At 39.5% G+C, this 26,945-nt stretch overlaps 1 protein-coding gene across 23 annotated transcripts in view; it reads right to left on the reverse strand.

Annotated features, from left to right (window-relative positions):
• Positions 1 to 26,945, reverse strand: part of MTSS1 (MTSS I-BAR domain containing 1) — a 122,133-nt gene that overhangs the window by 82,203 nt on the left and 12,985 nt on the right. For 22 of the 23 annotated variants that reach the window (XM_071738344.1, XM_071738349.1, XM_071738338.1 and 19 more), the window contains exons 2-3: positions 23,214 to 23,275; positions 20,367 to 20,440 (exon numbers count right to left, since the gene is read on the reverse strand). In XM_071738344.1, the coding sequence (XP_071594445.1) occupies positions 20,367 to 20,440; positions 23,214 to 23,275 (136 nt within the window). The remainder of the gene's footprint in view (positions 1 to 20,366; positions 20,441 to 23,213; positions 23,276 to 26,945) is intronic. The other variant, XM_071738350.1, reaches the window with a different exon arrangement.

A 26,945-nucleotide genomic window follows, 5' to 3' on the forward strand; every position in this document is an offset into this window, starting at 1 on the left:
GTTTCTGTGGGAAAGAGACGCAAAAGTCTTTGGAAGAAAGTTTCTTGACTGTGAACCAAGACTTTATTACGATGCAGTATTTTAAAAGGAAAATCAAGTCTCACAATTGGAGTAACAAACTAATATGCTTCTTGGCAGATGTAGTCAAAACGTTCCTGCCAGCAACATGTGAAAATGGAAAATGATAGCAAAACCCTAATCCCCCCTCCTGCTTAATACTAAAAGTGCCACTGTGCTACTTCAGCATTATTTTTCTGAAAAAATGCATATAAAGAGCAGCTACTGAAAATCATCTGCCTCTAAATCCAAGGTTTCCCTTTATTCAGACGAAACATTAAGCATTTCAGATGCAACAAAATATTGAGGGGGAGGTGCAGAAGAGTCCAAGTTCTATGCAAACTTAAAAATTAACTTGAGTTTATATAAAACCAAAAGGATTGAACGTTCCTTTTACACACCTGGGAAGCCTCCAAAGTAAACCCCCTTATTTTGTTTCTTTGTCATCCAATTTGATAAGAAATACACTGTCTTGACTGACCAGTGTGAACCCTGGGCTCCCATTCAAATGCATCTGAGACTCCAGAAATCCTTTTTTGGTTGTTCAACAGGTATCCAAAGCTGAAAGCAGACACCTTTTATACCTACTTGGGTGTGAAAAGACAAGTCTCTGCAAAAAATGTAGCCTAAATTTATCTGTTACCTGTTACTTCACAGCAAATATGAAGTTTAATACACTACTGCAATTAAAAAACTAAGGCAAAATAAACAAACTTTTTAATTCTTAAAAAAAACTGTTCTTAGTAAATTTTCACATCTCTAACTCTTACTTCTTCCACACAAAGTAATATGAAACTTCTCAATCTCCCTTTCCATCTCTGCAGCAGATAGAGATAACTTTGAACATTCACTGTTGGGTGGGCATAGGAAGTAGGAATTCAAAACAATTTGTGTAGTCTTAATTTATACAATAGCAGATTTACATTTTCCTTTCACATACACTAAATTACAGTATTTCCACCAAGACTAAAGATACAGGATGTCAGATTCAGTGTCCATGCTTCTTCACAGACTGTCATTTATCTCTAAAAATGGCACCAGCAAACAAGGGTGAGGCTCCAAGGAATGCTGTCTGAAGGTTGACTTGTTAAGGCCACATCTCACACACACCACACCACATCCACTGGCAATAGCTGGTGCTTAATCCAGGAAAAGACAAGTTTATTCTTGAATTTCAAACCTCTACTGCTACTTACTAATTTTTTTAAAACACACATGTGAACCACCTGAGGCAGACTTGCTTTATAACCACAAGAACTACCAGTGAATTTGAAGTTACAAATTTGCTGCTGAACTTGCCATTTTTGGTGCAGATTGGACAGAATTATCTAAAACACCGCAATCAGTTTAAATCACTACCTACTCCCTCTATTCCAATGGAAAAAACAGTGTAAAATATTCCTAGCCAACTATAGTTTTTTAATTCCTTTGGGCACCCAGGAGCAAGTTCATGCTCAGTGCTGTCACCCGCAGTGCACTTACTGCATCCTCAAATTCTTCCACCTTTCGTCAGAAAATTAATTTGAACTTTGTTTCTGATCCTGTTCAAATGCGGAATATCCTGAAGTCCTCCCTCCTGCCTCACTCTACCCTCTCAGACACTGTAAAGACCACAGCAACATTTGAGACACTCATGTCATCTCTTGGCACATGTTCCCAGGTCTGCTGTCCAATGCTGCTTCCTCTTAGAAGAATGAGGAAATGCTGCCAATCTCTTTTCCTCCTCTCATTTTTAGTCACTATTTCACAATTAAGCACAAACCTCATGACACTTTAAAATAAAAATGTCTGACCATCCAGTTTTCTCTTCCTCTCACCCCTTGTGTGTTTGATATGTTTACCTAAATATTTAAATGATGAGGTTTTCCTCTGCCTGAAGTAGTCTTTTTTGAGGTATTGCTGCTATTTTTACAAGATGCAGGTGTACCCAAATAATTAGCCATTAAATACAGATTTATCTTTTACCAGTTATTAAAAAACACTGAGCAGTACTATTTAAATAGATAACATCCCACTGCCAAGAAAATGTGATTAAAAATGTATGTTAGTGAAAAGGATCTAATATGTTATTACAAAAAGGAAACAATGGAAACAATAAGCTCTGCAAAATGCCTTTTTAAATAGGGATTGTGTTGAATATAATGCAGATTATCTGGCAGAATATGCAGATGTCAGAAAAGAAAAACGAGATAGGAATTTTAACTGTGACAGAAATTTAGCAATAAGTTAAAAAATAAATTTTGTCAATTTTGAGAAAATTGTTTGAAAAACTCTGGCATCCAATGCCTGTTCAAGGCTATTTGGATACTACAGGATTCTCCTTTTTGTCTTAACTCAGCCTGTGTTAGAGACCACACAAACATTCTTCTGATAGAAGCATTTGGTTTTTTCAAAGTTATTATTAGCCATGAAGAACTAAAGCAGATCTGTTCTCAGCGACATTCATAGCCCAGATGTGGATACTGTGAAGACTCTGCATGAAGAATCAAAGCCAAGATTCCAGAGCCCCATACAAGAGGACCCACAGGAGATGAAAAGAAGGCTGTCTTCAGCATTTCCATCTGACATGCTATTTAGGGGACCATGACTTCATACTTGGTCTTAAGAAGCACAGATGTGCTGTACTAATTCATACACTTGGCAGACAATGTGTAGAAGGTGCATAAAGACAAAAAAAAAAAAAAAATCACTTTTGCACCTAAAATTGCAGCAGTACAAAACATGGAACTGATAGGATTGCTCTATTACCACTGAAGCAGAATCTTTATTTACATAAACACATTCTATTTTGCCTGACCGTCATGTGCGAATAGATTCTGAAGCCATCAACAATAAAATCTATAGCTGGAAAAATAGTTATACTGTCCATGTTCTCAGCTGATGTAAACAGCAGGAACAATTCCTGTCTGAATTAGCAGAAAGCCTCTCTTTTGCCATGTATGCTAGCTGCAAGAGATTGATTTTGCTGTTGGTTTGTTTTGTTTGTTTTGGTTTTTTTTTAATTATATTTTTAAAGCAGGCGTTGACACTTTTAAATAATGCATCTTGTCTTCAGAAGCCAGAGAGAAAAATTAAAACAAAACCCAAGCAACCCCTCATTGAGGATCCTAGTTAGTCCAGAAAATTGACTTGCTGTCAATTGAATATCAGGATGCTGCCCCAGAAGGTGACCTGATTCACTCAAGTCTTCTACAGTATATCACACAGCATCATCTAGTCACAAACTGAACTGTCAAAATTTTAAGGGATACATTCTCAATGCAGTGCTTGTATTCCTGTCAGTGGTACAAATTACCAAGGGAGGTTCCTTAATTACAAAGTGCTAAATTTAGGATGCAACTTATTATTCATCATCCAAAAGGTTAACAGCTATGTTTACTCCAGCAGCTACAAAAATCCACTGTATACTTTATTGCTTTGTGTATTACAGTATGATTTACAGCATAACACTAGTGTTTTTTTTTTTAAAAAACTGCCTCCACAAATGTGAACACTCCCTCTCATTTCTTTTTCTTCCCCCACTCTCACACTTCCATTCAAATGAGGTTAGCTAAGAAAAACCCTATTCATAGGAATTAAGAACTAAACATCCAATCCCCTCTTACAGCAAACAAGGGGCCTCAGTCAGTGTCAGTGCCACAAACCTGCTCTGGAGGTCTATAAACAAGCCCTTGTCTTTTTAAATTTAAATGAAATGTGTGAACTATTAGTGATGCCCATAACAGTGAGATCTACTCAAAAACTGCAAGACCTTTGCTTTGCATTACATTATCTGAAATAAAACACTACTGCTTTAGAAAAGGAAAGTAAGACTTATGTGTTAAAAGAAACCATGCTCCTGGATTAAATCCCCACATTTTCAGTTACTTCTGAAGTATAAATATCTCAGGAATTAGAAGAGCTGGGGATTCCCAAGCTGTTATACTGATGATACCATGAACAAAATCTCTCCTGCTGATATTTGTGTTCCAAGGCAAGCCAAGCCACACACACAGTGCCAGGCATGGGGGCATTGTCTCAAAAGTCCTGTAATCAGAAAGTTCATTAAAACCACTCTTAACTTTCACATTACTGACCTGCAGCTTCCATGCTCCTCATCCAGCTCTCAACACACTTTCATCTCACCTTGTTTTCAGAATATTTAGCAATTGGCCAGGTCAGTATCTTGACAAAGCTCAAAGCACAGGAGATGCATGGATCTAGCACTAACTCTTCCTGCAGAATATCCCATTTAAAATAAAGCACTGAACCTCAATCCTGAGACAAACTTCTGTAGGTCTGTGCAATTCCATGTTCTATCAATCAGCAGGTAAGAAAAGCTCCTCTAACCATAATACTGTGGAAAAGATCCTGCATTCCTGAAAAAGCAAATTCTGAGGGGAAGAATATTCTGAAGGCAACAAGACTTCCTACTTGGCTCCACAAACCTTGGACAGTGGTCCAAATGGGTAGCTGGTATGCTGGGATCCTGTGTTTTGGATACTGTTTGGGGCACAATTTTTTCCTACCAATCACAGTAATTAATCCAGCAGCTCTATTAAAGCACTACACTAGTCATCTGCATTGGCTAACTCACAGGAGGTATACATCCTTCTGACAAATCCTTAGAATAATTTGTTTCCAATCCCTTTACAGCAGGTGATGACAGTTCATACCACCTGGGTTTTTATGACCTGTTAGAAATGTACAATGTATGACACATGAAGGTTACAGCCTGTTGTACAGGTCACAGGAACTGGAGACAAACCAGAGATCTAGCAGTTTAAGTTATCACTGCTTTAACATCAGAAATATGATGCTTACCACTAAAGGACAGACTCTAAAGTAAATAGCTATCTGAGACCAATTGTGGAGCACAAGACAGTAGTCTTACAGTAGTATTTTACATGTCATGTAATAAAAATATTCCTTGCCAGTGTGGCAGCTGCATAGAAGCACTAACAAATCTGCAAGGTGTAAGGCTGTTTCCTCTAGATATACTGGACACATGCATATAAAGTGGTCTGGAGCACAAATCAAAATTGCACGTTACAAGCTGCTGGACATCTGTTGCCAAATGATCTGTTAATTCTTCCAAGTCTTCTTAAAAACAGAATCACTCACTATCTACGAAAAGAAAAAAATCATCTAGCAGCAGTTGTTATAATTAGATTTAATTCAACTTAAAAAAATACCCAAGCTGTAAGACTACTCCATAAATATGTAAATTTCGCCATTATGAGAGGACCACTCAATCAACTCCATGAACAGATCAGATCCTGAGATATTAGCTTGTTTACATTGTTAAGTGTCCAGTCCTTTTCCAGATAGTTGACATTTACTTTTTTGCGAGCTGAATAGACCAGCATCTCATTTCTCTTCTATTAAAGTAAAAAAATTACTGAACATTATCAGCACTTTTTTTTCTCTAAATGAGAAAGACAAATACTGCTTTGTGCAGTATTTCTGGTTTTACAGCAGCTTACAGCCTCCATTTCCAAAAGTAAGCATCTCAAAAGTAGACAGCAGTGAACGTAACTTGCCCTATGTAAATGTCTCCAACTATAAAAGAAAAATAGCTTCTTCTTGTAGTGCAAATAAAGAGGAAAGACAGCATGCTCTCATTCCCCCTCTCTGTTATTTCAAGAAGCTGTTTGGGAAAATAGCAGCTCAGGCTCTGCATTTCAGAGCAGCCTGAATTACCCCAGCCACCAGCAAAGGGCTTCTCTTCAGCCAGAGATCGTGCTGCATCCACACACTCTTCAAAGCTCCTTCTGCTGATCCTCATGACCATTCCTGGAAACTAATATTTGTGCAATCCAAAGCACGGCTCCAAGTACATCCCTCTAGTCAGAGCAAAGCATGCCTAACAGTGTTATAAACCACTCTGCACACAGTACAAGGGAATCCGTGCAGCTCCAAGGTATTTTGTAAACAAGCAGACATGCTGCATACCAGAAAGAAAAATTTAGCAGCATACAAGAGCTAGGAATTTAAGATACATACAGGACCTCACATACTTAGTAATGACAAACATCACACTTATTTTTAAAAAGTACATGCAGTTGCTTGCTCTACTTATTTAGTATTAAAATGTCAGAACACAGGCACAAAAATGGGTATTAACCACATAAATAAAAAAAGCAATAAGCTGCTACTTTTCTTCTCTTCATACAGTTTTATGCACATAACACCTGCAAATTTTCTTCTGTTTCTCCACATTTAAACAGCAGAGGATAAACAAGCTTAAAGCAAAACAGGAAAAGTACTTGAAAGACTGAACACACTGGCAGGGCACCATCTGCATTCATCCCTTAAGCATGATGCAATTTCAACTTTTAACTTTCACAAACTTCTGGCCAAAAGCAAGGCAGCAGAAACTGCAGGAAGCCTATCTTCAATTGCTCACTGTTATTTTATATTCTATGATTCTATTTCTAGGCAAGTGGACTGCGAAAAAAATTAGAGTATCAACACAGATGGGAGTTTGGCATCCTCCAGCTAACCTCACACCTGCAACTTCCCCAACCCCTGCTGCAGCTGTGCTTTTTGTCTCTTCTCCTCCCAGCACAGACAAAAGCTGCAAAACAAGCAAATGTTAAGCGACCTACTACCACCATCTATTTCATTAATGAATTAAGTCCAGAGGAAGTCAGGATGCAAGCCCCTGCTCTTGGCTCTGCTCCCAGCAGCGCAGCTCTGCTTGTACCATAAGAAGAGGCAGGGAGTCTTCAAGCAGTCTGGTCAAGAATGTTTGCCCTGGAGGTGGGAAGGGGTGGGTTATTTTTCAAATCTCAGTCCAGCAACAGAAGGAAAAAAAAAAAAAAAAAAAAAAAAAGCAGTAACAAATTGAGAAATTCTGAAGAGAAACTGATGTTTACCAACACTAGCACAAACCACAGGAGCGCTGTACTGAACAGGGCATCTTGAGCCCTGTAGGGACAAAAGCAGATCTCCTCACTGCAGTTTTATTTAGATTCTTGCAGCTAACCACAGCAAAATGAGTTACCAGCTCCCTCCACAACACATTACTTATTCCTGCCATGGCGTTTCATTCCAGGCCATGGCTTGGCATTGCTGTTTCCATGAGACTCACATGTTACAGATGGCAACACACATTCCTGCCTGCTCTGTGATGTGGCAAAATGATCCCTCCCCTGTCTGAAAATTTTATGCAAAGTCAACAGATGACAGACAACACCAAGCCCAATGTCTGTATTTCCTTCAGGAGTGAAGTCAAGGAAAGAGATTCAAGCAAGACATCTTTTAGGTGCTAGTTCAGTTGAAAAATTTTAACACACGTTTTTATACAAAAAACATGCAGCAGCCAGAGCATTTTCCAGTGCATCTGTGACTCCAGAGGCACTGTCCCACACACATCTCTGGTGGAGGCCTGCAGCAAACAGCTGTCTCCAGCACAGCGCTTGCAGCAGACTAAGCCCTAACCAGTCCTCCAGAGGCAATCAGGTTACATGATCTAATAATGGTCCTTCTGGTCCTTAAAAGGAAAATTACCTTTGAAGTACCTCAATGCTTTGAAACTCTGGTATGTTTTTCCCCCCCTCATAGACTGAGGTGAAACTCAAATCCAGGCCACGTTTTGCTTTTGTGGTCAGCAGCACAGGGCTGCAGCCATACGTTCAGCCAAAACAAGGTGAGGGAGGTGACCAGGGAAGAGGGCTAAAGCCAGACTGACTGCTGTAGCACACAAAGGCATTCAGCTGGCTAAGAAACTAAAAGGCAGGGAGACAAGGAGCCTGAGCAGCTTCCTGGCCTGATACTTTCCATATGCTAACCCTAAAAAGGCAGTCACCTGTTCATTCACTTGTTCCTGCTTATCAACGCACAATTCTCTTGTCAACTGGGTGGAACTTGCCATCTCTGCCTCCTGGGCAGGTAACTAGGGTGAATAACTTATCTTCTAATCAGGTTTCACCCTAATACTTAAAAAAAAATTACAAAGTATGCACTAGGTGGCTATTAACAAGGGTAGTCCAATAGGCTTTTCTTTTTATCCAAGATCTATCTGTCCAGTTGTCATACCAAGGTAGTTGACAGATATTTCAGTCATACGAGGCCATCATTGTTAGCACTCACACAGAAACATTCCTGAACAGATTTAATTCACTGATACATTATACTGAGAACATATCCATCCCATCTAGGGGTGCTGTTCCCTCACGTTCCTGCCAAAGCAGTTCTACACCTACTATTCCTCCAGCAGAACTGGGTCTAAAAATAGCTTTATAAAAATATTATAATTATTTCAATCATGGCTTAAACTAGTGAGATGGCTTTGACAACTCTTCCTACAAAGCAAAATTCCTTTAGGCCTTTTTAAAATATCCTAAGAGCTATGGCTCTACCTACAGTATTGAAATCTAAAATAAGTTAACAGATAACAAAAGAAGAGGTAAATTGGTACAAACAAAGCAGTCACTGCTGCATGGAAAGGTCTTTGTCCAAATAAACTTAATTTCAGAAATCTTAATGTCATGTAATTAAAACCTGAAATAATATGGTTAGGGAAGTAGGGCTTTAAAAACAAGGTTTTCAGGATTGTCTAGTTTGACACCTTCTTTACATGTCAGAAACAAGTTTGTCTGCCTTAATCCTTCCTATACAACCACTGAGAAAGGTCTGAATGTTTTATAATGAAAGCACCTGGGGTTTTTAGGAATCAAGAAACAGCAACAGAACTGTAGCTAGGCCAAACCCAGTTCAAATCATCAAGAACATTGCACACTGTTTCTATTACTGTTCCTCTTGTAAAACTAGGCTAGTCTTCAAGTTACATATTTCGAGTCATCCAATTTAATGCAAAAATGCTGAAAATGCTGCAGGAAATACACAGTGCCACAGAAAGGAAAAAGCATGGAAACCCACAGAAGTTGAAAACAAAAAACCACAGGTAAGCCTCTTTCCAATAAAAACAAGCACTGTCCTCTGCAAAGCAGAACTAACTGAACCAGACACAGGGAAATCTAGATAGATGCCTGAAACTCTGGAAAACAAGTTACCCCAGACTTCATCCTAAAAAAAGAAAAAAAAATTCCCATTGCTGTAAATAGATCATACAAAACAAATGTGCCCGGCAATGTCTCACACCCAAGTCTTGTGGTCAAACTACCTCTTCACACCTCCATCCCAGGGGACGTTCAAACCTCTACAATCCAGGACTATTCCTGGAAGTCTTTTATTTTACTCTCCCTTTAACTAGAACTTAATCTCACTTTATCTAGAAAACATTGCAATTATGTAAATTTTTATCAGACAGCTTGCTTTAAAAAAAATAAATTATACTTGAAAATTATAAATTCTGCACATCTACATAATGAAACTATTGTTCAGGGTAAAATTTGTCATTAAAAGAGCTCAAGGAAGAGACTCATATTTGCCTTGTGTCCTTTCAACCTTTTCTCTTTGTAACTGTTGGAAGCAGTGAATCAAAGGTAAAATGAACTGACTTGCCCCAGTTTGTTTCCATGCAACTTAAAGCTGCATCATTAATGTTTAATATTGGTCATGAGAAGCTTTTAACAAGCTGAAAGCATTTCATCTAAAAAGACATTTTCTCTTAAAGCAAGTGAGCAAGAAAGCTATTCATACATCCTTCATCTTCTGGGTAGACCTAGAGGGCTCAAAATTTGACAAAATTCAGACAGAAATCACACATGAAAATAACCAAACTGGAACTAATTTGAAGAACACAGAAGTTAAGAATTAACTCAGAAACATTTGTTGCTTTATCCACAGTGGTCGTGACCTTGAGATCTAGAGAGGATGAAAGGTCATTTTCAACAGATTAGGCAACAGTCAAAATAGCACATTAGAGACAGGGAGCTTTGGAAATGATACTGAATAGTCGTACAGTTTCTTGCCACTCTGGTTCAAAAATCTATTGGCAATATTCATGATGGGCAGATGGGTGGTTGTATGCACTGCTGAAGGGATGAGGCTCTTTGTATTGCAAGAGCAGCCATTAACTCTAGTAAAAAACCTTAAGAAGAAAGCTTCATTTTAACAAGTACCTGTGTTTTAAAATACTCATGTCTGAACTTTACACTCAGTCACACTGTGCATAGTTACCCTACAGCAACACCTCAACCACCTTCTTCACCACCTCTGTAGATGCACACCAGGCATTCAGTGCTTCCACCCTAGCTGGGAACACACACAAAGTTTTTCCTCCCTTTCCTAATTTTGGGAGCCATGATAAATTAGTAAGAACAACCAAGAAAACAGAAGAATAATGAATCTTTGAAATCAGGCAGCCACTTCAGAGAGTGCAACTAAAACCGTTGTTAAAATTCAACTTGAGAAACATGAAGTTTGTATACTAAGGCCAGTCTGAATTTTACACTAAAAGATTAAAATCTGGTAGTCTAAATCAATTACCCATGCTGAGTGCCTAAGGTGCATTTGAACCAGAGTCTGGAGAGGGCTCTGCATCACGATACATATGCAGTGACAGCACTCATTTCCCCAGCAGCAAGCTAAATTTCAGCTGAAAAGTGGAAAAATTCCCTTGACTATATTCATAACAAAGGCTCCTACACCTCAGCAGTAGCCACAGAAGAGCTACATGTGAACTCTTCACCTTTGAGCCAAAGTGACTAACATTCACATCAAGCTGCTATTCTCCATGAGAGATAACCTAGATTTAAAATGAACACACATTCACAACAGCATCAAAAGGAAATGTGCTCTTTAGGACTCCAGTGATTTTTGCAAGCTACCAGAAAATTAACAAGCATTGAAATCAGGGATAATACAACACAATATGTGCTTTCAGTAAATGTATTTTGGATTTTATTTATGATAACTCATCACCATATTCTGTAAATATAACAAATCCTTATTTTAAGGCATTGTAGCACTCAGTGTCCAGCTTGCAAGAAAGGGAGGGCTTTTACTTCCACACAGGTACACAGATGAGGATGATTCATCAGCAATACCAGTCACCATATTCCTGTATTACAATTTCCAGTCCTGCTTCTCACACTGATAATTTGGTCATATCTCAGTGTCAAATATCAGATTATTCAACTGCATCATTACTCTACTCTTTTGGTGCAACTGGCTTAATCCAGTAACTGTATTTTGGTTTAATCACAGGTTTTACTATGGACTTGCATATGTAAACAGTGAATATAAAATACAACCCCCCAAGAAAAAAAGATCCCTCTTCACACCTCACTTCCAACTCCCAAATTTTGCAAAATGCCAATTGCTAGACCTCAACCTAGATGCCAAGGTGCATGCAATACTACTGCAGCAATGGCAGCCACAGCCTCTTGTTTGCCATCTATCAGATACTCATACAGGATTGCACTGAACTGAAAATACACTCAGATACAGCTCTGAAGTGAAGTCTCAACCAGCTCCTTGATATTAGTTACTATAGAAACCAGTCCCTCAGCACAGGCACTCACAGCAGGAAATCATGCAGATTTCAATTTTACATAGTAATAAATGCTGCAGGAGAGGAGAATTTCATAACCATTGCAGGGGTTGATTGTACAAACCCAGACCTCTCCTACCCCATGACACCAACACACTGCAGCTGAACGTGCTCCGCTCCCCTCCCACACATACAATTGCCACTGCTATTAATTTTGAAGTGGTTTCCACAAAGCCTGTGATGGGGTGGCTGCTGCAGAGGTTGCAAAATTTTTCAATGGCTTCATTAGATTAGAAAATGTACTCATTTTCACATGTGTGAAGCCCAAGTAAAAACAACAATAAAAGCAAAAACTGCAAACCAGTAAAAAGACTTAAGCTTATATAAGTACACAGAGGCCAAACACTTCACAGGAAGCACTGCCAGGTCACAACCCAGGGCTCCTTTGGAAACAGCCCATCTTCTTTTCCTTCTCCACCCTGTCCAAAAGACAACCTGAATGGAGAGCGGGTCACAGATTAATTTGTCGAAAAAAACACTTGTAGAAAGCACAAAGAGAAGAGGCTGAGCCCTGACGTGAAGAAGCAAGGTAATTATATTATTTTAAATTTTCAGAAGCAGTTCTACAGGTTGGACTTCATCAGGCTTGGGAGTGGAAGAGGAAGACACACAGGACAAAGCACTTCTTGTCCTAGGCAGATGCTAATTTTCTACTGAAATTCAAGAGCGAGTGTGGACTCTTCTTCACATCTCTAGGTGAGCTTGTAGCAAGTTTTGCTACCTCAACCAGGGAGTAAAAGAGCAGGGAACTGCTTCACTCATGAAAACTAACATGTAGGGGAGGAGGGAAAGGGTGAACAGCTTGCACGGCAACAGGGACAAACATTTGTGCTGGCAACACCCACCAAATCATCAAGCAAACAGAAGGACCAGAAAATTAAGGAAGCTGGTCTATTTTTAAGTAAGACCTCGTTATTACCATGAGCATGTACTGCTTCCCTGGAAGCAGCAGGTATGCAAACATGAGATGAATCGTATCACCAAGTAAATCACCTGGCAGCAGGAATGCCAGTTTGCATGGACACACACAACAAGCAAACATAAACAATCGACAGTGCTGACACCTCCAAAAACACATGAAGGAGCATCCTTCTGGGAGGCAGACTTCATTATGGAGAGCAAAAAAACCTGTTAGACAATGCAAATGTAACTGGTGCTTCTGGTAATGACTTATTTTAATGCTTTTGTTAATTATCAGACAGAGCTCCATTGTTCTGGACAGTCCATTCAACACAAGTCTGCTGGAGTTTGCAATTTCACTTTGTGTCTCTTGCATCATGAGAAACATGGTTTCTGTCCAGCCAGGACAGGAACAGCCATAAGGAGTTGAAGAAGACATCCCAACTCAAGACACCCATTTTGATACCACAGCCTTCACACAAATTGCCTTCTGATATAAAGAAATGCTGCAAGTGGTTCAGGGCACCTATGGATTGGGTTGCAATGCAATTGAGTCAACTGTCTGGACTCTGGTCGGGTCCACGTTCACCACGCAAATCTGGTGAGTTTGCACAGAGCTTGCTTACAGCACCACCCTGATCCTTCACCAAGACAGGAGGTCTTCTTGGAAGCTGCCTTTGAGGTGATCAACAACATGGCAATGGCTGAACCTGCATTTTGAGGCAGCTGTGAGGTACAGAATAAAGCAGCAGAAGCACAGCAACTGCTCTGCTGCCTCCCAGCAAGTTACAGGCAAGGTCCACAAGACAAGAAGCACTTTGCTATTTTACAGGAAAACTAGCTTAGCCCCTACTGATTTTGAATTCTTCTCCCACACCACCTTCCTTTATCTCATGGCAAAGAACTAAGTAAAATGCACTGGGAACAGATCTTCAGATACCTTTGCTATCCAACTGATGACAGGTTAAAAAAAATAATAAAAGCTTCAACAAGTCTCTTGCTGTGGTTACTGCAGAATTGCTGCTATGTGCCAACTAGCAATTTATCACATCAAAAGCCTGACTGAATTAGCCTGAAAGGGGATCTCCCACCACAGGAACATGTGCTACACTGGGAAAACCAACCACCAACCAAAACCTCAGCCTCCATTTTCAAATCCACATCCCATTATCAAGAGGATGCTTTTGCATCTTTGCTTCGAGACTAATAAATTATCAGAAAGAAATTCTGAGAGCAATTTATGATTTAACCTCATTATTTCCCAAACTGTGTGCTTGAGACACTGAAAGCTCAGCTCTACTGTTAAGACTGCAGGTAGCTCTTAGGAGCTACAAAATCAGTATTTTGTTACCAAGATTTAAGTGCTCCATGCAGAGGTGCCCACAGAACGACCAAGTCATCATGGAGTAAGGAACAACAATCAATCAGTTCATCTCAAGTCTGCAGAAAAAACAGGACCTGATCTTCTGTCCCAGTAAAAGCAACACAGCACAACTGAGATTGAATACAGAAAAATTAGCTGTGTGCTCTTCCTCCTCTCCACACACCTGAAGATTTCTAATTCAAATGACAGTGAGGAGATTTACATTCAGATATGAAAAAAAAAAGGCCAGCCACTCCCATTTTGACACACCTGCCCACTCCTTGGATGAAGTACTAAAGAAGCTTATTTGCTTCTTCCTCCCTCATCCTTTTATTTTTCTCCTTCACAGGAGTTAGTCTTGCGTTCAGATTTTCTGTTTGGATAGACAATCGCCTGGCAGTTTTACCCCCATCCTAACAACACTACAGTGTCTTAGCAAAGCACTTTAAGCTCAAAAAAATACTAGGCTGTAGGGCAAAAACTCTTCTTGTGCATCACACTATGCACAATACCAACAGATGGATGACAATGTAACTTTTTATAACAATTATTTTTTACCTATTGCCCTGAAAAATTCTCCTGTAGGAAATCAAAGCAGTGCAAAGGCTGCCCATGACCCGGAGATAAATTTCATTTTGACCCCAATAAAAAAAAAATGGCCAAAATAAAAAGACAACATTTCTTAATACTGCAATGCATGCATTCACCCGAAGAAAAGGCAATGCTCATGTTTTACCTGCAGAGCAGCCCTTTTAATCCTCTAAATACAAAAATTTAATCATTAATAACCAAACTGCTTTTCTTGTGTTTGAATACATAAAATGTTCATCCCATTTGCACTGATCCAGACAAATGGGCACAGATCAGCAGCAGAGTTCTGCTGCCACACTTACTGAAAGACCTGGACTAACATTCACTACTTGTCTGGAGAAAGATGGGAATATAGAAAAACATCATGCTGCCATTATACACGTTTTGTACTCCAAGCACTTGTAACCAGTGTTTCCAAGTCCCGCTTCTCAAAATGCAACAGATGTGTAATATGCATCAAACTTCAAAATTATCTGTCAACAATTCTGAATTGGTCCTGTGTTTTGCATCATCTTCATGAAAGTATAATGGAAGACTGAATGGTTCATTTGAATAATTTTCTTCCTGGTTATTTCATATTTGAAAATCCACAAAAAAAAGCCCGGACTCTATTATTTTACTTCAAAGACTCCATGGGAGGAATAAGTGCTTATTCCAAAGTCTTGTCTTAACTGACAGGAAGCTCAAACAAAGATTTTGTTATTTGAGTAAAAGCATCTGAAGTTAAAGAGGAGTTGGAAAAACAAAAGAACTGGAAAACAAAACCCCTTTCCAATTGTGCCCAACTTTATCATCACTCTTAAATGATGCACGGATCATCATCAGAGCTCCTCAGCCCCTATGACAGAAGCATAGGAATTTATTTCCAAAATACTATACAGATTTTAGGTCTACTGCTATAGATTGTCAAGTCTTTCCCCTCCCCTTGGCTCCCTTTTTCTTCTTTTTTTCATGACAATAAATAAATAAAAAGCCACTTGTCAGAACTGCCCATAAATTTTACTGTGGCACAAAAGATTTATCCCTGGGGTGACACTGTCCTTCATTTGCAGTGAGTGAGATACTGGCTCAGAAAGTCTAAGAACACCTACTTGGGAGATAACAAATGCTAATTCCAGCACTGCAACACTTTGTGCAGCTTGTCACCTTGGAAAACCACTTCAATACATACCATTTATATCCTGGCTAAGATGACAACAGAACACCCAGAGTAAGGACTACCTGAAGGTGTACTCACACAATACCTGGAGCAACATGGATGTAGAGTCTGCCCAGGAACACAGATCTGCAGCAAAGGTGCTATTTTAAGCAGCTTTATTAAACATGAAGAGCAGTCACTGAATATTGCAATACAAGAGCTACCTGAGGCAGACTGCCACAGATATTAATCAGATTTTATTTTGTAAGCAAAAGTGTTAAACCATATTGACAATTCTGCATGTTGACAGAGTTTAACAGGGCCTGAAAAAATACAGACACTTTTTTGCAGCACTTCTAGGCTGATATATCCTGCTTCTCAAAAGGGTTAACACTGAAATAGCTACACTGGTTTTGGTAGCCTATAACTGACTCTTGTTATGCAGACTCAGGTTGAGTTTTGCTTCCAGGTCTGCTCAGGGTCCCTTTGCAGCTGGCTGAACATCCACTGCTCTTCCCTCCCTGACCTCAGACCCTCTCTGCCCACCAGGCACCCTCAAACTGGTTTATCCTGCAACTCGTCAGTGTCCCAGCATTGTTTTAAAAGTCCTCTCAGATACCTGTAAAATGAAAGAGATGGAAAACATAAAACAGCACCAACCAGCATGACAGATGTCAAATTACCAAAGGCAAGAAAAACATACCTTTAGTAGCACGTGCCAAGTTGAAACAAGGCAACTTCAAACAGCATTACAATCCATGGAATCCAACAGGCCCAAGAAAGTCACTTGATACACTGAAACGTATCTTGAAGTGATTTAACTAACCTGCTAATATCAAACACACCTACCTGTATGTAAAATTCTTCAATATGAATGAAAAACAAAACACCCACAAGACTGGATATCAGCTGCCTCATTAACAATCTCACTTTGAAGATCAATTTTAAGCTTCGAGGTAAATCAAAGCTTTTAGATCAACTTTCCATATATTTTAATTTACACCTGTGAAGGTGCAGGTAGGCAAGACTGAAGCAGGTTTTTTCCAGGGCAGCCACTCATGGTACATTAAGTAGATAGAGAAGAAGAGTGCACACCTTTGCATTAATCTTACTTGTAACACAAGGATAGTTCCTATTTCCAACTACTTTTGAGTTCCTGAATTCTAGCACTTATCTACAAAGGCCATTTAAATGAAGCAGAGGCACAAGAATACTAGCATACAAAAAGCAAAGCAATTTGCACACATTCCTTTACGTGCTGTTCAAACTAAATTTTCAGTATGTTTATATGTGATATATGTCTCTATTTGTGATGCACAGTTCTTGTTTTTGTAAGAGAATACGGTCATAATGCACAAAATACAAGGCAAGCAGCCCTTAAACTCAAATCTCTTTCACACTTCAGTTAGAACTGATGCAGATACAAACATTCAAAGTTTTAGATACTGGAAGACTTAAGCCATATGAGAAAAACACAAACTAAAACTCACAAGCACACACCTGCCAAAAAGGAAACTTCACTGCAGTTTAAAGGTATCCTGAAGTATGTGTTTAGCTTAATATTTTTTGAGTGTTCTCTTTAATAATCATACTGAGAAATAATACCAGATCCAACTGCAGACTATTGAATTCTGCCAGGCTGTATGCCAGACAAATGTAGCATGAATAATACAAGCTGCTAGACAGATGTTTACATCTTGTCAGACCTCAAAAGTCAAAACATCTGATGGAATTTGGTCTCTAAAAATCTCTGGCAATAGCAATAAACCAGCACAGACTGCTGTATAGCTAGAAATACTAGAGAATTAGCAATGTAATTTGACAAAGTCAAGTTACAAGCCCAATCCAATTACTTTTTTCAGATGATCAGGCCCACAGAAACAAAATCTTTTGACAAGAGATGTGCCAGAACTTTCACCATGTTCTTCCTTGTCAAGATGAAATAATGCATTGAATTGGGAGAACTGAACTCAGGGAAAGAGAGAGACTAAATTTTTGGCTGATACACATCTAAATGAAGACAGCAAAGAAAGAAGCAAAAGCTGAAATGAGCTGATTGAGAAATTCATCCATGTATCGAGTCACCACAAAGCTCCAGGGACTTGACTTTCAGGGCTCTTCTCACCTCAAAAGCTACAACATGAGGGAAATACATCAAAGTGCAGGTTATTGACTCATCCTATCAGAGATTCTACCATAGACTGAGCTCCAGTACCCTCTATTTGAGCTCCAAAGGGCAATGTGAGGATTAACAATGTTACCATTGCAGGATTAGAGGGAAGTAAACAACACAGAAAGAAGCACCAAAAGGGAAAACCCAGTGCTTAAGAACAGCAGCAATGGCACATGACACAGAGAAAGATAACAACTGGAACAAAAACTGGTGTTGATGGAAATAAGTTCTTACACTTCAACACATGGTGCCTGCAAAGGTAAACATCTCCTCTTGTGTGTGTGTGTGTGGACATGTACATCTATGTAAACACTTTTTCTTATTTCAAAAAAGCTAACACTGATGCAAACAGATTAAAGAGTAGCCACAGAGTGCTTCTGCTGACTGTTTTCATTTGTTGGATCAGTGCATCTTAAAAATAACAGGTACTTTCTGTAAAGCTCTAAGAAATTACAAGTAAAATGAAGCACACAGCTTCAGAACACATCATCCTAGAAGGAACTAACCCTTTTCCTCCAGAACAGGAATCTGCTTCAACATTTTCATACACAGTTCTCAGAAGCAGCATTTCTCATGCAATGATAAAGCAGCTTTATGATTTAACATACACTAACCCTCCCTGCCTTTGTCAAAGAACGGGCTATGCATATCCCCAGAAGCTGAAGGTGAACTTTGCTGACTTTGGTTAACCTGTTAACTCTGAACCCTCTCAACAGCATGAAGCATAGCCAAGTGTTTGATTAGACAATCAAATATACGATTTTATAAGCTGGATAACCAACTGGCAAAATTTAACAAAGTTCCAAGTTAGATAACTCCTCAACAGAATGACTGGGAATCTATTGCAATCCTCACATTACTAAGTTTGTTTTCTGAGTATGATTGTTTATACTGTTATATTTTAATGAAACTGCCTCATTAAGTCACAGGGAGTTTTGCCATCATCTTCAGCGGGGCCAGGATTTTACTCCTGTCCACACCAAGCTAGAAGGATTTGTATATGCAAACTCAGAGATGCTCCAAGGCAAGAGACTACTTATATGTAACTATTCAAATGGGAATGAGTAGAAGTTGAGTTAGGATGCAGATCAGAACCACAAACTAGCTTGGAATTTTGATTCTTTGCCCAGAACATCACTTTCTAAAAATAAAAACAAAATTTCCTTCCATCCTTTCAGTCAAAGAAGGCAGAAAGACAGAACAGAGGAGCTATACAAATTTGGCAGGCCTGGATTTACAGAGGTCCTTTTGTAAAGGATGTGTTCAAAGAGATAACAGACAAGACTCGACACTTGTTGGACACAGTCCAAATAACACAGGGAAAGTGCAAAATACCCCTCAAAAACCCACACAAGCCATTTTTGTCAGAAAGGAGGAGAGTTCCTGGTATCTGAGTGCAAGTTCTATAAGCCTGCCAGCATGACCAGAAGTCAAGTTTGAAGGATTTTGGTAGGGTTTACTTTGCATTCTATTTGGGAAAGGAAAAAGAAATAGAAGAGAGCATGCTTGAAGGAAACACATCAGAAATTCAAGTTCTGCCTTGGGTCTCATCCTTAGTTTATCACACTTTCTGGAGTGTTTATTATTTCATGTGACTAGGTGACTAATTTATAGTAGCTATCCATATATAATTAGGAACTTCTTGCTAAAAATGTATATATTAGCTTTAAAAAGGAAAAGAAATATTGTTCCCTCTTGCTATTCTATGGCTTGATACTTGTTCCTACAGCTGCCACTAGCACTGTCAGCCAGAAATGGAGGGGAACAAAAGCCTGGATGAGCTTGCACACTAGTAATGGAACTGCATGCTCTTCCTGTTAGCACTATTTCTTATTTTTTTCCAAGTCAAATGCCAAGGACACATTAGCACTTCTTTAACAAGTAACAAAACCTGTAAGGTTAGAGGTGACCACAAGCCACTCACTCTGCAGTGATAAACACACTTTGGATTTGTTCTTCAGCAGCAGAGCCTGGAGACACAGTGACCATGGGGAATGCCCTACTGCTGCAGGGAGATCTGCACACAACACCCTGGTCACTGGGCATCCAACAACAGGCAGAAGCAGCCTTTTGTTTCTTTTCAAGTCAGCAGTCTGAAAGGTTGCCAGCTGCACCATATTGGCCTCCATACTCACCAGCAAGCTTAGACTGTTACCCAGAGAAGTCCATAGCCCAGGAAAATTAACTTGGACCAGTAATGTCAGACTTAGAGAAGAGGAAGAATGCACACACACAAAAAGAATTATTCCTCAAAGATACAAGCATAAGCTACTACCACCATTATCTGCAGACCCAGAAGGCCACAGTATCAGCTGCTATGAGCTCTAAGCAACCTTATGCTTATTTACACCAGCTGAATATCAAGCCTTTTACATGTACTTAAGGTACAGAAGTGTCAGGGAATACAGATTTCAGTAAATCTTGCTTTCTAAAATATTATTCATCACCACAGAATTCAAATGCTAATTAGGAAGTGTTCACATGATTGATGACACATTTAAATTACAGGTTTCCAGCATTTTTTTCAGTAAAGAAAAGATTACTTCCTTTTTCACGTGCTGCTTTTTCAAAGTGCAAGTCCATCTAGCAGATGTCTTGCAGATCTGCTTGTCAATGTAACAAGTTAAGACTTTTTTTATTACGACAAATGTTATAAACCACACAGCATTCTGTTAAACTCAATATTGACACATCTGCTTACCACGTGTATTAGTAGCCATGTCAGCCACTTTCTGAAAGGCATCCAAAAAGGCAGCAGCTGCTACTACTGTAGTCCTGAAATGCATACAGATAACAAAACATTAGCAGTGTCTCATTGCTGCCTATTTAATTATTGCCAAAAACATTTAGGCTTCTAAAGAATATCACTGTGAACTTGCAAAGGCCACAAAAAATACCTTCTTTTATATCTGAATTTAGCCTTCCCCTCCTTCATTTCTTAATCTCTTCCCCGCTTTGTGTTAGCACCATGGACTTGGGGGCAGCCACGCTAATTCCGTGCTGTGAATTGCACAGGACAGGTGCTATTTCAAAAGAGCACAGCCATCTCCTTTCTAGCTGATTTTCTCTGATGAACCAATATTAACCAGTCAAACATGAAAAACAAATCTAACACAAATTATTCTGTACCCATTAGCGTACAAATTACAGCCATTGCTATTTCAAGGGAACATGTATGTTTTAAGAATAATCCTGAGGGACCTTCCCTTTGTCTAGGATCCCGGTTGAAAACTTTTCTGTTTCAAGGGATGCTTGCGCTCCTCAGATGAGAAATTCAGGAAATGGAAATTTCCTGGAAATCAGACTGGCCTGTAATTCTTGGGCAAATGAGAAAGAGAGGGGAGGAAAAAAAAATCCCTTCTCAAAAAAAAAAAAAAAAAAAAAAAAAACCAAAACAAAAAACACACAAAAAAAACCCCACCCCAAAAACAACCCCCAAAATACACAACACAAATAAAAACCACTTCCTGAACCAGAGCTCCTTCAAGCAGGTCTTTTCCTGAGTGGTAAACCAGCAATCTCAGAGACTCCACAATCCAAAGTATCAGTCCCACTAGCTTCATCTCCTTCCAAGCTGGGAGACCGCATACAGACCACACACCTCCTCAAGTGGACAGCAAATGTGAGTTACAACTTTCTGAAAATGCTTGCTCTACATAAGCAGGCCCTACAGCCCTGAACACCTCAGGTCAGTACCAGATGTGACAGTTTATAGTCTGGTTGACCCAATTTAAGTGAAAGTAGGCCAGGGCTCCACAGGTAAAGCTCAACTGTGCCCTCTCCACAGTTACCTTGTGGTTCTCTTTCTGCACAGCATTTCTAACAGTACTCTTGATTTCCTGTCCTGACAGTAACAGGCATCAGCTCCAACCAAAATCCTGAAGGAAGACCATTAACTTCACTTTGTTTCATGAGCTCCTTGCTACCCTCAAAAAACCCAGGAGGCCTGCTGGAAAACTGATCCTCAGCCAGAAAGACCACAGGACTACTTAATTAGGTCAGATTTTATGCAAGTCTCACTCCAAATATGCTCAAGATACAGACAACATAACTGGCAGTGTAGTAAATGGCCTACTGACAGCACAAAAGATTTGAACACCAAACCAAAAAAAACCCAAACCCAACCAAACAAAAAAACCCAGCTACAAAACACAAACAAAAAAATAGGTTTAAGAGGACCAAGCAAATGCATAAGGACTGTCCATATTCCCAGGATATTAAGGGAGAGCAAGAAATCCCTGACATCTAGCTAGCAATACAGAGCCCTGGAACCTTTTCTGGGATTTTGCTTAACAGTGTTTGTGTTCTTCATCTTCCATACTTGTGGGTCATGCTGTTATTTGTGTGCCACACTGTTAATTATTAATTACATTGCTAATAACAAGGTTTCATTTCTGCAGTAACAAGATCCAGGAAGACCTGGCTCCAGCTCAGGTGACATCTGCTTTCTTTTATCAACACACACAGAGATGAACCAGGGGCAACAGGCTCACATTTGCTAGTAATTTGCTAGAAAAGGCTGACATTTTGCTAGCAAATCCTCAATCAAAGGCTTTCAAATTGCCTGTCTGCACGTTCCTGTAGCTAGAAAAGCACTACATTGATTGACTGCAACACCACAGGACTGGGACATAAACAAAACTATCCTTCATGCCTTCCCAGAAGGTCTATGTTTAGAGTACAAAAGGATAGAAAAATTCTCCATTTATCTTCTTTCTCTACTCCCTGTGGTTCTTCCACACTCACTAAATGTGACGTGATTGCTGGAAAAAGAAAAAAAACCACACATAAGTGTGGTATTTCGGGCACGGCACGGCAGAAGAGCATATTTTCCAGCTCCTTGGGGTAAATGAGCCTAAACCCTAGCTCCTTTAGGAATAGTTCACAAAGCAATGCAGAAGCACAAAAAAGACTGGCAATAACCATACCTGTCACCATTGCTGCAAAAAAAAACCCAAGCACTGATGCTCTGGAAGCACAGCAGAGACTGTGATTTGGGGAGAAGATTGAAGAATGGAGCCTGGATTCATATTATCAGAAATAGAATTTACAAGTGAATGAATTCTATAGATTGCAGAATTGGTCTGCGTGCCCTAGATGTGACACTTACGTAATTCAGAATGCCATTTGCAAAGCACTCACAAATAATTAGAGTTTTAAAAGGAACTGAAAAATGCCCCAGCATAGAAAGACTAATATTTTGAGCCCTCTTCTAATATAAACCTGCTGCACTGTACACTAATAAGAGGACAATATAGGGCTAACTCCACATGTGTGTTCACTAAACAATATATTCTCTTTCCAATTTGCCACCAGAAGCCATGAAATTTAGCTCCTGTTTATGATGTACAGCAGGTGGTAGATTATATATTTTCCTCAATACATTAAAACAGTAGTAGGAGCATGCGAAAATTATATACATGGGTATTGACTATGAAATAAGCACCAGGACATGCTTAGTAAATTATCCTGACACAAGCTGCATTTCATCTTAATGTTTGCACATACAAGGAATTGCAGGGGATCTTGACTGTAACACAAAACTTACCGAAGCTGAGACTGCAGTTTCCCAGCTTTATTTATAAAGTCTTCCCACACTGGGTAACTTCCCTGCAAGAGAAACAAAACACAATAATGAATGTTTAATTTGAGCATTCTGGTTTTGGTACTACAAATCAAATGTAACTAGAAATAAAATAATAACTAAAACTTTACTAAATGCTACTCCACTAACACCAAAACATATTTTCCCAGCAAGTTCTCCCTCACATTCTTAAGACACCAGTCTCAAGCAGATGGATGCCAACTGGTTCTGAATCCAGATAGAACAGTAGAATCTCTGAGAAGGCTTTAAAGATTTTCCAAATAGAGACACTAGGGGAAAAGAGGGATTTCAACAGAAGCAGAGAAAAGAAACACCTCACTTCAAATGGATGCAGCAAAACAAAACCTATTGGAAGTAGAGCACTATCACAACAAAATGTACAGAGAAACTCCCCAAACCAGTGTCATTCCCAAATTCCCATTTGCTTTTTTTTTTATATAAAAAATAAATTATTTTAAAAACCTTAAAGGTCTGAGTTACCCATGAGACCACCTCAGAAGTTAACTCAGCAATCACCACCACAGTTGCCACTAAGATAAAAAACTTTCCCAACAGCTGCCCTATAACTGCAAGACCTGCTTTGAAAACAGTCCCAAATGACCCTGGAGCTGATTTCTGAGCTGAAGCTGATAAAACAGTGTGGCATTGAGTGTTTGCAGTTTTTTAGGTGGTTTAATTCTTCTTGACTTCAGTTTTCCTGTAACCTTTACTGGCATTCTTTAAAATTGTGTTAAAAGCCCAGGTTTTCATTTAGAGTATGAACACCAGGCATTCTTGCAAGTTTTGACCTTTACCTTCCAAAGTTAAAAAAAACCAAACAAACCAAACAAGAAGTGCTGATTGTTAGGGTTGCAGAAATTCTAAAACTCATCCTTTTTAGAAAAAACAAACAAACAAAAAATAAAAGGTTAACTTTCTCTCTGCAGAGGAAGTGCAAATTTTCTGTTAGCAGCAAAGACTGTGGTAGAAAGAAACCTCAAAATTTCCTTTGATTGGAGTCTAGAGAGTAAAATAAAATATCTCTGCTGCCTTTAATAAAGGCATAAGATTTTCTGTTACCAGAGCAATGATATAATAAAGCCCAGATAAGGCAGATCCTCAAGGCTAACATTACCCCAGCTCTGACTGGAAGTGGTTGCATGCAAGTACAGTTGCTTGTAGCAAACTCAATCCACCCTGATAAACTGCTCTGCTTTCTAAAAGTAAAAAAAAAAATGCCAACACTGCCATGAGAGGACATGTCTTGCTCAGGGCAGAGACAGCTCCTTCCCCCAGAAGCTGACAGCCAAATTCCAGCTCCTTGGTACACCCCAGCAAGGCAGCTTCCAGACATTCACTGAGAAGCCTTCTGGCAGTCTATGTATTTTTCAGCAAGGCTTGCAGGTTTTTTTGCTCCAAAAAAGGCAGTGTAGAACAGGTGTTCATAAAAACCTCATTAAACCTACATACAAGGGGGGCAGTGGGAAATACAGAAAGGGAACAGGAAAATAGCAGTTACCTGGGTGGCAAGACCTAGAATATAAAGTGCTTTGTGCTGTTAGACATTTAAAAAATGAAAGAAGCCCACCATTTGATTTAAAAGAGGAAAAAAAACCAACCCAAAATAAAACCAAAAAAACACCCCATTTCCATTTTTTAAACCTATTATTCTTACCAAAATCCCATTTCTTAATGTTAATCTGCATGCCATATATGCATTATGCATGTTTATGCCAGGAGCCCTGAAAGCCCTGACAATTAGCAGCAGGGCCCAATGCTTTACTGGATTCTTGAGCAAAATGTAAGCCAGCAAGCAATGGATACCAGAGCAGCCTGATTATATTTTCATCTCTGCAGTGCATTATCCAGCTAAACATGCTGGATGGCACACAGGAGATTGACACCAGCCTTGCATTTTGCTGCTTTACAGGTAAGCCCCAGACACTCCTAGCAAAACACAGCTCAGGAAGAAAACACAGACTGTTTTGGGTTTTTTTTTCAGTGGCCATGCTGTCCACAAAGCAAGCAAAGTTGAAATAGTCACCAAGAATTTCCATGACTATTTCTTGTCTTTAAAAATTTTGTTCTCTTCAAGCCAAGCCTACTTAAATAGGCTTTAACAATCTCAATTTGAATAGTAGAAAAAGAGCTTTTTTTTTTTTTTTTTATGTAACAACTTATAACCTGGGGGGTGGGTTTGGGGTGGGTTTTGGGGGACTGGTTAGGGGTGTTTCTCTACTGTTAAACAAAATGTTTCAGTAGTTTTGCTCCAGTGATCTGAATTCCCGAGTTACCTGCCAGCTTGTGAAATCATCTGTTTTCTGCAACTCTTAATTTTCTCTAATAAAGAAATTAATAAAGCTGAAAATTAAGAGTTTATTCTACTTGTGTTCCAGTAGAATTTGCTTTCACCTTTCTCTCACAAGCTCATCTCTCAAGTCTTGCACACAACACACAAATTTTCATCCCTTTAAGCTTTTTAAAAAAACCCAAAAAACAAAAAACCAAAACAAAACAAAAAAACCCAAACCAAACAAAAAAACCAACACCACTTTGACCACCATATTCCTGCTGAAACGCAAACCCCATCAATTCCTACCTAGAGCAGAAATTCATAATGCCTACCACTTACAGGACCTAAATCTAGGATTTTATCCCATTCCAACACCTGGGAAGCAAGGAAGCCATTTAGCCATGCTTGTGAGGACGAACCAAGGAGATGACACAGCAATCACACTAATGCTGTGTGTACTGCAAAGCTGAAACACCACAGTGAGCAGCTCCTTCTTCAAGACCCCTCTGTGTGCCACCCTGAGCAGAGCAGCCCCGTTCTCACCCCAGGTTTCACCTCCAGCTTTGCAAGAACAGTTCCTGCTTTTTGTCAAAGGGGCTGCCAGGAGAAATGTTCAATGGTGGCAGAAACCACACACTAAAAGAACCATAAAACTTCAACCTGATTCAATACATCTTACCTTCTCATTTCAAACACAAAGAAGCAGCCAGTGGAGCCCAATGTCTTTGTCCAAGAAGTGCTTTTGTTACGTAAAGCAACTTTTTGAAGAGTAATAACACAGTATTTTTCAATGTTGTGCCTCCCAGAGCTTCCTCTGCTCCTGCCATTTCAAATTTCAACCAGCTGATAAAGGAAATCAATTTTTTCCCCTTTAAATGTCAGGGTTACTCAAGCCCTGGCTTTATCTGTAAAAGCAGCAAGCCTCCTCCAGCCCTGCTCAGAGCAGAACCACTACAGGAATCTGGGTCACAAATCCTCGTTTTAGCTCCTCACAGGTTAAAGGAGGAATTAGTAATGGTGTGGCTTCATTTAAAAGGTTTCTTGAAAATTGTTAATGGTTTAATTGAGAGATTATTTCCCCAAAAACAACTTTGTGCCAAATTATTTCTTCACCATTGGATGAAGAAACACGACACACGGGTGTTTCACCATTCCCATAGGGCACTTCATGGCGCCAGGTCCCCTCGAGCCGCTCAGCTGGGCCCAGCCCTCAGCTGCTTGCCCGCCAGTTGAGGTATGTCCCTGGTAAGCCGTAACATGACATTATCCTCCCCTGTTGCTTAAGTAGTCATTCTATAGATGATTAGTCACTTGATCTCAGGGCCCAGCTCCAGCTAATCTACACTGAACACAGGCAGGGAAACACCTTTCCACCTCAGGGCTGAAAAACAAAATGGTGCCTC

This window comes from Heliangelus exortis, chromosome 2 (genome assembly GCF_036169615.1).
Source record: "Heliangelus exortis chromosome 2, bHelExo1.hap1, whole genome shotgun sequence".
Classification (NCBI taxonomy): Eukaryota; Metazoa; Chordata; class Aves; order Apodiformes; family Trochilidae; genus Heliangelus; species Heliangelus exortis.